This window comes from Natator depressus, chromosome 9, assembly GCF_965152275.1.
Source record: "Natator depressus isolate rNatDep1 chromosome 9, rNatDep2.hap1, whole genome shotgun sequence".
In the NCBI taxonomy this organism is placed as follows: Eukaryota; Metazoa; Chordata; order Testudines; family Cheloniidae; genus Natator; species Natator depressus.
This window is the reverse complement of record NC_134242.1, coordinates 74,670,856-74,683,379: the sequence shown is the minus strand read 5'-3', so window position 1 is coordinate 74,683,379 and position 12,524 is coordinate 74,670,856. Positions and strand designations below refer to the sequence as shown.

At 40.1% G+C, this 12,524-nt stretch overlaps 1 protein-coding gene across 1 annotated transcript in view; it reads right to left on the bottom strand.

Moving 5' to 3' along the window:
• The window catches only part of BRWD3 (bromodomain and WD repeat domain containing 3), an 81,990-nt gene that overhangs the window by 36,465 nt on the left and 33,001 nt on the right, over positions 1-12,524 (bottom strand). Inside the window, exons 12-16 of the mRNA XM_074964473.1 lie at positions 11,450-11,490; positions 5,138-5,242; positions 3,012-3,165; positions 2,366-2,500; positions 1,792-1,920 (exon numbers count right to left, since the gene is read on the bottom strand). Of these exons, the coding sequence (XP_074820574.1) occupies positions 1,792-1,920; positions 2,366-2,500; positions 3,012-3,165; positions 5,138-5,242; positions 11,450-11,490 (564 nt within the window). The remainder of the gene's footprint in view (positions 1-1,791; positions 1,921-2,365; positions 2,501-3,011; positions 3,166-5,137; positions 5,243-11,449; positions 11,491-12,524) is intronic.

Sequence of the window (12,524 nt, the reverse complement as noted above, 5' to 3'; positions counted from 1 at the left end):
ATTTCATATTGGTGCACATAACAAAATTCATGGGGTGGGGCCAACAGGTTCGGAATGTGGGACGGGCCTCAGGGCTGGGGCAGAGAGTTAGGGTGCGGGCTCTGCCAGGGATGAGGGGCTAAGGGCTGGGGCAGAGGGTTGGGGTGCAGGGGGTGAGGGCTCCGGCTGGGACTGTGGGCTCTGGGGTGGGGGCGGGGATGAGCAGTTTGGGGGGCAGGAGGATACTCCAGGGCTATGGTGGGGAGAGATTACCCCCCGCCCCCCGCTCTCTCTCCCCGCAGCAGCCCCTGGGCTGGGCGGGGGGAGAGGCACATCTTCCCACCACGGCAGCTCCGGGCCTGGGGCCGCAGGATAGGTGCCCCTCCCACAGCAGGTCAGGCAGGAGCTGGGGAGGGGAGTCCTGGCCACTGCAGTTCTGGGCCACTCCAACTGGATTTGGGGCAGGGTAGGGATGCCCCGGCCACCCTGGGCTGCAGCAGAATTGGGGCCTGGGGAGGGACACTCATGTTGGACAGCTTCATGGCCACATTAATACCTTTGTCTCTTGGGGTCCATTTATTCCATATAAATTAATACAAAACCACCGTAGGACGAAGTCTAACATCTTCTCTTTGCTTAGGCTAAACTCGAGTTTAGGCTGGGTTTAGCAAAGAGGAGTTACCTACACCTGACCTATACTCAAACACTGAGCCTAACTCCACACAGTCCACCCCAGACTACTTTAGCCTTGCCCTGAGGATTACATCTGAGACATTGCCTTCAGGTATCCCCCACTAAGCTGTGGAGACCAAAAATCACATATGCCACCAAATGGCAGACAATCCCCCTGGCAAGAAGAGTCCTGTGCACTGCTACGGACACAAACTACAGAACTCAGCAATGAAATCAGGCATACTTGATTTCTCAAGGTACACGTGAACCTTTCCTCCTACCACAGGGAGAGCTTTTCCAACCTGCTCCAATTGATCCCTGTTCCATTCAATACAGGTACATAAAATAGTGAATGCAGCTGAAGTGCATGCAGATAAATGCCGCAATACCTACTTGGAACACAGCACAAACAATGGTACATTCTTGTAGTCGTTTTTCATGTCTACTTATGGGGCCACCCTACCGAACCATTCCCAGTAGCAACTACCAGCTCCAGAGGGCACAATTAAGGTTAAATATCAGGAGTGCCTGTACTTTACACCTCCGTATTTCCTAATTTTCAGAGGTCTAAGAAAAGAAATCTGGAGCATTTACTATATATGAGTTAATCTCATCACTGTCTTTGATACAGAAAGGGGCAGCACTGAACAATAATTATATAGTTAATTTTCTGTTCAGTTTGCACTTGGAAGAAAGGATTTTATCGGATCTCACGGAACATGACACCAACTGACCTCCTATGTTCGCAAAAAGAACTTGTGTAAAATTTGAAAGAATAGCAGTGACACATTTTGATCAAATAAAACCCTTCTCTCTTCCTTAAGATGCCTACAGACCTTCCTTGGTGTTTTTATTGCTTTTTCACAAAGTGACACTTTTCCTTGCCACGTTAAGTTAACATGTAGTGCAGGCTTGCATATATTTTCTTTTTCAAGTCACATTCTCTTCAGGTTTGCCAAACATCCTCTATTCCCACTACCAAAAGATTTACTGTGGGATATTTAAACATATGCAGCTTTTGCTTTAGATAACCAGCGACTGCCACGTAATTCAAGCACCATTTAGAGCTCATCATGAGAGAAATACCATAAACAACACTTCCCAAACAGCAGAAAAAAGTCTAAGATTCAGTCAACCCACCTTTTCATAATATTTATTGCATCCAAAACCAAATAATAGCAGATGCCCATGTGAGTCTGTGCAGGCAAAATGCTGTCCATCTGGTGAGAATTTGCAATCAAAAACAGCACCATGGCCTTGGCCTTCAATCTGTAATGTACAAACACAGCATACCCATTTTCAATCATTTATTTTCTACACTAGCTTCAATATGATGATTTAATCTGCCCTACTTCAGATTCTTCAAATATCATTATATAACTGCATACACATTCTGTTTATAGGTCCCAGTTTAATATAAGATCCATCTCACACCAATGAAATGGAATTTCACTAATCCCCCCCCCCCAATTTAGCTATTTTTTAACATTTACAATTCTCAGTTAAGTTTTAAATTAGTGTCCCATCTTTCCTAAACGTTAATGCCAACACCCTTACGCTCCATTGTGAAAAAGTTGGTCAAAAACATTCCACTGATTTTCAGAGATGTAAACATGATAGTTTACCAAATGGCTTGGTATTATTCTTAAAATAATTCTTCCTTCCTAAAGCCTAGTTTCATACAAGTGTGAAAATATTCCCTGAGAATTCTTACCATGTTAAAGTAATTGCGAATTTTTGTTCCTTTGTCAAGGTCCCAAACGAAAATGTTCCCATCATGACCTGCAGAAAGCATGATCCTTTGGTCAAATGGATGTGCTTCTAAAACAAAAACTTCATCATCATGGCCCTGTGATGAAAGCAAAGTAGGAAAGGAAAGTAATGTTTCTGTATAACAGCTCAATGCGCAACTAAATATTTATTTTGCGGTCAGTGATATGTAATGTTATCAGATTAGAACTGTATCACTCTTCAGTCACTGTTCTAAGGACTTCTGGCTCCATTTACTATCTTCCACGATCCCATAGCCCAGATTCCTAGCTGGGAAAAGGTGAGGTGGAGGCCAACAAAGAGGACAGCTGCAGCTCCCTGATTTTGGAACTACTTTAATACAAGCTGGCTATGGCCCTAAGAGGCCCTTATGTCAGCTAGCAATGGCTGGAGAGCAACAGCACCATGATAATTTACTCTTTCCCCATAACACACACTCCTTAAACCAGGACTCAGGAGAAGCATACAGCTGACCTACCTCAGGAGTAAGGCATTACTTAGTGCATGGAAGGATGGCAGACTCCAGCCCTTAATCTTGTTCTAGTCGCAGAAGTACAGAATTTTGCAATATACACTGGAATTTTACTCACAGATAAACTATGAAGAAGCTGTCCCGTGGTCGAGTTCCATACTTTCAAAAGGAAGTTGTTGACCGCAGTGATGACAGTGGAATCATATCGATCCCAAGCCACCATAGTAACCTTCAGTTTAGTTACTTTGTCCTCCCCAGATACCAAGTTGTTACTGTGGAAATTCATAATTGAAAAGTACATCATACCTCAGTAACTATACAGCAAAACCTCTCAGTAGCAATTCAATTGGAAATTAGCGGGAGATTGGCTGTCACCACTATACTGTATATTACTGGGTATAACAGGTTAGTGAAATTTGATTGAATTTGAAAATAAATAATGGTTCATGCAATTCAAGAATATATTTTGTTGTGGTGGAAGCAGGATACAGGAAATATTAAATACATTTGACATTAACCTTAATCCTTCACTTCTCTATGTGAGTAAACCAGCTCTATTATTAAACATTTACACTGCAGCAGCACTTACAGGCTGCGACCAGGTTCAGCTCCATTGTGTTAGGTACTGTACAAACATATAATGAACGACAGACCTTGCCCCAAGGAAGGAGGAAGGAAGAATTTTTCTCTCTTTAGTCCTAAAATAAATTTTTGTTTTGAAACTGTGGAAATTTGTGAGATGCATGCACATCCAAGCAATTTATAAACACTTGGAATTCATAATCATATTTACAAAACTATGGAAAATTTGGTTTATACTGAAAGATTTTCCACTCTCTTTGAAAAGCAGTAGTTTCAGCTCCTGTTCTATGTAACAGATCATTCTTTTGCCTAGAAAATTAATCATTTTCCCTTTTTTCCAGTAGGCACTTTTTCTTTTTTTTTTTTTTAAAACATCCACCACTGTTATGTGCTATAGTAAAATCCATCACAAGTACCTACTGGTTAAATAAATCTAAATTACAGTTAGATGGCCACCTTAGAGATGTTTAGTGCTACACATGTAACTTTTGAGAGAGACACATATTTTTTGCAACAGCACAGGGAAATGAACGGAATTGTCCAGCAGGTCTTTCCCATCTCTATTTTCTATGCCTGTGTTTGTTCTAATACTGGGCCACTTACTGAAGTCATCTGAACAACATGCCAAAAAAAACCCAACAAACAAACAAACAAAAAAAACACCCAGAAAACAAAACAAAAAAAACAAAACAGAAAAACACCCTAAAAAATTAAAAACCCAACCAGCATATCAAATCTTACATCATGCTGCATCTCCAACAGGAAAAAAAATGTTAAGAAACACTATGAAAACATTCAGATAAAAGTCTTATAACCATATTCGATGAAGCAATAAAGAAATCCCAAAATATATTTTAAAAGGGACATAATATGGAAAAAAATAAAAGAACAAAGTTCAAACCTTTTCAGCATTTTTCTGCTCACTGCCATTTGTTTTCAACCAGATAAGACGATTTCCAGAATGACCTCACACTCTTTTACCGAAAACATTAATTCACTAGCATTCTAACTGTAATTGCAGAAAATCTTCACTGTACATTAATGACGGGGTGATCCATGGAAAATTACTGAATTCATATGATTCAACACCGAAATGAATCACAAGATGTACTTTGTTTATATTTGTCAATTCTTAGTTTAGTTTTAATTTTTATTATAATACTTGATAGTATATAATAAATATAATATGGCATCTTTTGTAAAAAAAATAAAGAAATCCTTGGAATTTAAGGCCACACTACAGCAACTACAATTGAATCTTCACTGATAGGTGGGGGAGACCACACTTTTTTTGTGCATATTATAAAATGTGGAGCTCAAACTGCACACAAGTGAGGTTCCACTACAGCTTCTTTCCACGAGAGAGACTATTCAACATTCTAGTTTCTTATGTAAAATAGGAAGAATGTGCCATCCTTGGGAGTGATGAAACTGCTGAGTAGATATGTTAACATAGATTAATTTCAAGGTTAATTAAAACGTTCAAAAGAATTGTGTCATTTAATGGACAAGGACACAGCACTTTCAATACACAACAAATTACATGCATTGAGATTAATTCAGAATATAAGAGAATACATTTTTCAAATTAGTTGCTGGAAAGGTTTTGTTCTTACACATAGATGATGGCACAGTATAAATTAGTTTTTTGTTTTCTTTTACCCTGTCATTTTAGTAGCCATATCCAGGACTATACTCTTCCATTCCTGCTGCTGGTATTGCCATATTCTTGCTGTTCCATCTCTGCTCCCACTGACAAATCTTAAACTGTAGACAAATGTGGAAAAAATAAGTCATGTAATTTGTCAGCATCAAAGCCAGAGAATATTTAATCTTTCTTTCTATTTTGTTTGCACATCTCTGTTCCAGAGTGTAATGAGAAAACAATGAGTTTATATTTTTTCTATTAGATATTGTACACAAGATTAATTACAGTTACAGCGAGCAGATGGACTTGGAGTGAATTCAATGTTGTATTTCATATAAGCTGCACTCTCTCTTTTTAATGACATCAGCAAATCTCTTGAAACAGTTTGAAACAGCAGCAGAAAAGAAAATATACGGCCAGGTTCTACTATAAATTACACCGTATTAACATTTGTACAGATTATCCCCAAATCTGCAAATTAATCGTCCTGTCTGTGAAGATGAATGTACATAGCTTTATTTTTCAAACTATGTTAGGTTAAAAAGTTAAATATTTAATAAAAATCACACTCACCTAAATAAAAGTGTCATGGCCAGCAATGGAACAATATTTAGGGCTTTTTTAATCATAGAAGAATTCCCCAAGTATTGTACATTTAATTCAAGGGTGCCCAGCAACATTTTTTACTCTTAAAAAAAAAAAATCACCTGAAGCTTTCAATGTAAAAACCCAAGCCTGCGCAATTCTACTCTAATAAGTGATGGTTTCTTTTTTTTTTTAAATTTCATTTTTACTGTAATGGAGAAAGAGGGGGGGAAAAACCCCTATAAATACACTTATGCTAGGTTCTTGCTTTATTTTGACTTTATTTTCTTTCAAGGACTTATTTCATTACTCCTGTAATCTAAACAGGGGGTTGTGGATTTTATATTAAAAGCATCAATATAACAGGCTGAGCGGGGAATTTTCAAGTGTCTGAGTGACTTAGGACTTTCAATGTGACTTGTACGCCTACGTCACTTAGGCCAGATCTGCATTAGGAGCACTTTGCTAGTATAACTATACCAGCTCACTACACAGGCAAAGCACTTCTACCATCTACACAGCTTATACTGGCAAAAAGAGCACACTATAAACTCCAGTAGGAGCTTTTTGCTGACACAACTACCTTGGTCAGAAATCACACCCCTTTTCACACCCCTGGCCGACAGAGCTATGCCAGCAAAGATTTGTAGTGCAGAGCTGGCCTTAGGAACTTTTGAAAATTCTACCATGGGCCTTTTGGTTTTATTCTCTAACTCTAACCCTAACAGGTAGGGACAACGTATATATTAGTTTTCTGCAGAATGCCAGCCACATTGTCAGAGGACAGCAAACAAATGTGAATAAAACACACCAAAGGAATGACAGCCAAGACATTAAGGTTTTAGATCCTGGTCCTGCAAAAGTGGAACCAGTAAAAGGCTGGGGGTTTAGAGAGCAGATGCTGCATATGTACATTAACTACTTTACTTATTGTAATATGGATCCACAATAGAGTACGCAGGGTAATAGTCTTACTAAAAATCAGTACTGTCATTCATAATAATTCATGCCAGACACCCAAGAAGTATTTCAGTTTAGGAAATATTAAGACTGCTCCACAATATTAAACTCTATTAATATAGTTCCTCCACACAATGACACTTGGGGAAAAAAGTGTACATAAACCACCAAAAAAATGTGGAGAGAATACTAAGCAATACATGGAGAATCTGTATTCTTGTGAAAAGAATTGGACTGTAGTACTCTCTGCTGCTGATTACAAGGAGAACAATTAACTGAGAGCTGCTTTTAGGCAAGTTTCTGAAATGGGAGGAATGAAATATGCTTTTGTTTTAAATGAATGGTTATCTATTTTATAAACAGATGTAATCCGACATTTGTACATGAAGATAAACTGCGTCTCCCACTCCTCTTCAGGAGTGGTCCTCTGCTTTATCCTTTACATACAAACCAACACAAATCCCAGAGCCAAAAACATGGGGGACGGGGAGTTTTCTGGCTACCCCTACACAGTATTCAGAGTGTTAGCCGTGTTAGTCTGTAGCAGCAAAAAAAATGAGGAGTCCTTGTGGCACCTTAGAGACTAACAAATTTATTTGGGCAAAAGCTTTCATGGGCTAGAACCCACTTCATCAGATGCATGGAGTGGAAAATACAGTCGCAGGTATAAATACACGGCACATAAACACATGGAAGTTGCCTTACCAAGTAGGAGGTCAGTCTAACGAGACAATTCAATTAACAGTAGGATACCAAGGGAGGAAAAATTACTTTACAAGTGGTAATGAGAGTGGCCCATTTCAAACAGCTGACAACAAGGTGTGAGTAACCATCATGCCATCATGTGCCAGCAATGCCCCTTTGCCATGCACACTGGCCAAACCGGACAGTCTCTACGCAAAAGAATAAATGGACACAAATCTGACATCAGGAATTACAACATTCAAAAACCGGTAGGAGACCGCTTCAATCTCCTTGGTCACTCAATAACAGACCTAAAAGTGGCAATTCTTCAATAAAAAAACTTCAAAAACAGATTCCAAAGTGAAACTGCAGAACTGGAATTAATTTGCAAACTGGACACCATTAAATTAGGCCTGAATAAAGACTGGGAGTGGTTGGGTCATTACAAAACCTAATTTCCCGCGTACTAATTTCCCCCTACTGTTACTCACACCTTCTTGTCAACTGTTTGAAATTGGCCACTCTCATTACCACTTCAAAAGTAATTTTTTCTCCCTTGGTATCCTACTGTTAATTGAATTGTCTCATTAGAATGACCTCCTACTTGATAAGGCAACTCCCCTCTGTTTATGTGCTGTGTATTTATACCTGCGACTGTATTTTCCACTCCATGCATCTGATGAAGTGGGTTCTAGCCCACGAAAGCTTATGCCCAAATAAATGTGTTAGTCTCTAAGGTGCCACAAGGACTCCTCACTGTTTTTCCCTACACAGTATGTCTGTCCCTACAGAACCTCCCAAAAGTTGAGATCAGCTAAGGTGAACAGCACATATATCTGAATACATGGAGACAGGAGGCAGCATGTTTGTAACTAAAAACGTGCTTCTCTTGCATGATTTTCAGAACTCTGTTTTGCTGAACTTCAGGGCATGGGAAAGGACTATTTGCTTACTCAAGCCATTGCCCAAGACAGGCCTGACAGAAGAAATCAAATGTCAAAGAATTAGGTCAGATAGTTAGTAGGAGTTGCTGTTCTTGTCTTGCAGTAGTTTTATGCTGTTTGGAAAGCATTTTAAAATATGCCAACTATTTGCTTTTAAAAAAAAAAAAAACCTAATGGAAATACCCCCAGAAGCCTATGTAATCGGGGGATATTCTTCTATTAAATCAGATATAAAAATAAAATAGCTTTCTTAATCCCAATATCTCTCTTACAGAAGTGAAATCAGTACATGATGGGGACAGGACAAAAAGGGAGCCTTAGTTCTTAATGTCCTTGCTTTTGTTAAATATGAAATGCTAAATTAAGAAAAAATTAGAGTCTAAATTAAATTAATTGCCTTCCCACACCACCTTTAAAAAACAAAGGGAAAAAAGGAGAAATAAAACTGCCTTTTCATTCAGTATCACATTGGGTTCGTGCGTCTTTTTGGCCAGCTGCACTGCTGATTGCATCACTAGGATGTTGATCCAAGCACATTTCTTTTGAAATCAAAGAATTTTGCATTGTGCCTAAATGCAAAGAGAGGATTGTGCAAGGGGGGGGGGGTGTAGGGGGAGGGAGGGAGAGGACACAAGTAGTCTCCTCTTTTGTGTCTCAATGTAGGAAATGGGAAAAATACAGCTCGTCTGAATTCAGGGACTACATTAACAAAGTACTACTGCCAGTGGTAGCTTCTCCAAATAGGGGCTGTGGTCATGGCCTCACCTCTTCTGAAACTAGCCATCAAAGCTGGCTGACTGTTGCAAGGGTGGTACAGTAACCACTCTCCCTGTGCTCTCTGGAGTTCCAGGAAGCATTGAGCCTGCTTTCTGTAAGAAACATGGTTGCTCTAAGGGTATTAGTTTGCACTAAAGCAAACAAAACCCCCACAACTTGCATATTTTTTAAAACTCGCTCTAATGTGACTAAAGCCACAGAGCTGACTTGATGCTATGTTTTAACCTGATGCAATTTCCAGCTGAAAAGTTATTAATGTTAGGAGAGATACAGAAACCTTGGCTTACTGGCACAGTTGATCCTACTAGAATTAAAAAATACAGACATGTCACTCAATGTGAACTTAATCCCACAAGGCACGGAGCATCTCCCATGAGATGCTTAGAACCCTCAATTCCTGTTAAACTCAATGAAGACTGAGGGTGCTAAGCACTTTGCAGCATCACAGCCCTCTAAAGCATGACATTAAGTTTACTTGCTGGGTAACCTGTGTATCCATAATAATTCTACCATTTTTGTTAATCTTTCATTTAGGGCCAGATTCCAATACCCTTAGTCGTGTGGAACAGTACCACATTCCATGAGTATGATGTTCATCTTAGAAAAGAGATGACTAAGGGGGATGGGGGGAAATGTGATAGAGATTTATAAAATCATGCATGATGTGGAGAAAGTGAACAGGGAAGTGTTATTTACCCCTTCACAAAATACAAGAACCAGGCGTCACCCAATGAAATTAACAGGCAGCAGGTTTAAAACAAACAAATCTTCACACAACGCACAATCAACCTGTGGAATTATTTGCCAGGGGATGTGGTGAAGGCCAAAAGTTCAACTGGGTTTAAAAAAAAAAAGAGAGAGAGAGAGAGAAATGGATAAGTTTATGAAGGATAGGTTCATTAATGGCTATTAGCCAAGCTGGTCAGGGGCACAATCCCTTCCTCTGGGTATCCCTAAACTTCAGACTGCCAAAAGCTGGAACTGGACAACAGGGGATGGATCATTTGATAATTGCCCTGTTCTATTCATTCCTTCTGAAGCATCTAGCACTGGCCACTGTCAGAAGACAGGATACTGCACTAGATGGTCTGTTGTTCTGATCCAGCACGCCCATTCTTATTGTCTTATGTAATCCCACTGTACTCAGTAACGCTACTTGCGGAGTACAAGTCTACTAAACAGAAATAAGGATACAGAATTTAGCACCTGATTTGTTTTTTCAAAAAGAACATACTATTTTTAGTGGTTTACTCCTGGGGGAATTCTGTGCCACCGCACAATGCAGAATTTTCACAGAAATAATGTTCTGTGCAGAATTTCATTTTCCCCCGCAGAATCGGTGATGCATAACTGCTGGCCACTACTAGGGGCCACTGGACCCAGAAGAGCCAGGCTCCCCAGCTTGCAGTGAGCGGAGCACCCGGCCTAGCAGGAATGGAGGCCCTGCGGCTCTGACTGCCGGGCTTGATCCTCATCTGCCCGGGGACAGGAGCGGGCCTCGGAGACCCAGATCTGGCAAAGGGTGAGGAAGGGCAGGGCTGCACCATGTCCCCTGGCAGGACAATAATGAAACTGTGCAGAGCAGAGCCTGCAGCTGGGCTCAGGAGGGGGAGGGGTGTGTGTGCAGGCCTGGGGAGCCCAGGCTGGGGCTGGGCTGGGGAGCCCCACGCAGCCTCCTCCAGCATCCCCCAAATACCCTCTCCCAGTACACAGACCCCTCCCACATCCCCAACTACACCCTCCAGCATCCCCCAACCATACCCCCTGCCCCCAACTCCCCATCCTCCAGGAAGCTTCCTTTATTTGGGAACTTGAAATACAGTAACCCTATAAGAGCAGGGTAAAAAAAATGAGAATTGACTAAAAGACTGGAGGGGCAGAGTTTTCCCCCAAGATGTGCCCCGCTGGCATGTGACACAGCCAGACAGAGGCTCCAAACAAAAGAATAATAGAGAAACAGGACTTGGGCAGCCGTAGAGGTTTCTTTAACTCTCTACTCCTGGGGGAATCTTTTTTGTTGTCTATATTGTTGCAGACATACTTGCTGACAGGTATTTTGAAACAAATTACCAAAATAACTGAAACTGACATTATTATATTGTGTTATGACAAAATATGCAGAATTTTAAAATATTGTATGCAGAATTTTTAATTTTTTGATGCAGAATTCCCCAGGAGTAGTGGTTACACTTAGAGACATGGAATCCAGACTCAGCTCTGCCACTGGTTCATTATATATCATTGGACGAGTCAATTAAAATGAGAGGACCCTGTGTAAAGTATTACTACAGTTTTAAAACAAAAGACTCACAAAAAGTTGTTTGGAAAATTAAATACAACATGTCTTACAGGAAAAAGCCCAGAATACATGCTTACCTGTCACCATTGTTACAGAACTGAACTGCAACTACTTTGTCCTAAAAACAAACAAACAAACAAACAGAGCAGAAAGCATTTTTATAAATCTGGAATTCTTTTTAGTTTTTTTAAACTAGTCAAATTGGATCTTTCCACACACTTCTTATAGAATTTCAGAATACAGAAGTAAAAATATTTGGAGTTAAATTTCCAGAAACAAATATTACTAGACATTATGATCTATACCACGAGTAAGTAGTAGTTAGTTATTGTACTGCCCTTGGAGCAGCCTGGGAAGAAAACTGGCTTAGGAAATCACAATCTCACTACTAGACTCCCCCACCTGTTCTTGTGAGGGGGTGTGCTGCAACAGATGTATATTTGTCACAGCAAACACTCCCAGATGTGTTGATATAGCTATACTGCCATGAGCATGAGGTGGAATCAAGTTTGGGAGCTGGTATGTTTTATGAACTCAGCATAACTGGGGAATTCCTAGGACCAAAGAGCCTTTCTCAGCTACAGAGGCTCAGTGAGTGCCAACTCCCATGGAAGTTGGGGAAGGCTGTATTTGAGTTCAAAACCATCATGGTTGCTGGTGTTTCTGGACCAATTTTTTCAGGATCTGAGATCAATTTATTCATCAAATTTCAACCATATTCCCATTTTTGAATTGTTCAGATATAGACATATTACTACAAATTTCTTCACTATTCATATTTTTGATTAATATTTCATGCAAACAAGTGTCAGCTCATGGATTGCTCACATAGCATGTTGGCCATGTGCCTTTCTTATTCACTGTTCCTGACTGCTTATTTTAGTCAGGAATGGTTTTGATTCTGTTCCCTGACTGGATTACTATAATTAAAAGAAAAATAATAATGAAGATTTATCCTGAACAAGTCCCTGATGTTTCATCCTTTCAGGAACATGCTGACAGCAGTTTGTAGAGTTAGCAGGAGCAAGGTTGAGGCTATAAAGCAGCCAGCAGTAACCATATAGAGAACATGTGACATTAACATGTGCTGTCCAACCACTAAGCACACTACCAGTGCTCAATATCAAACAGGTATTAAGAAATGTTCTAATG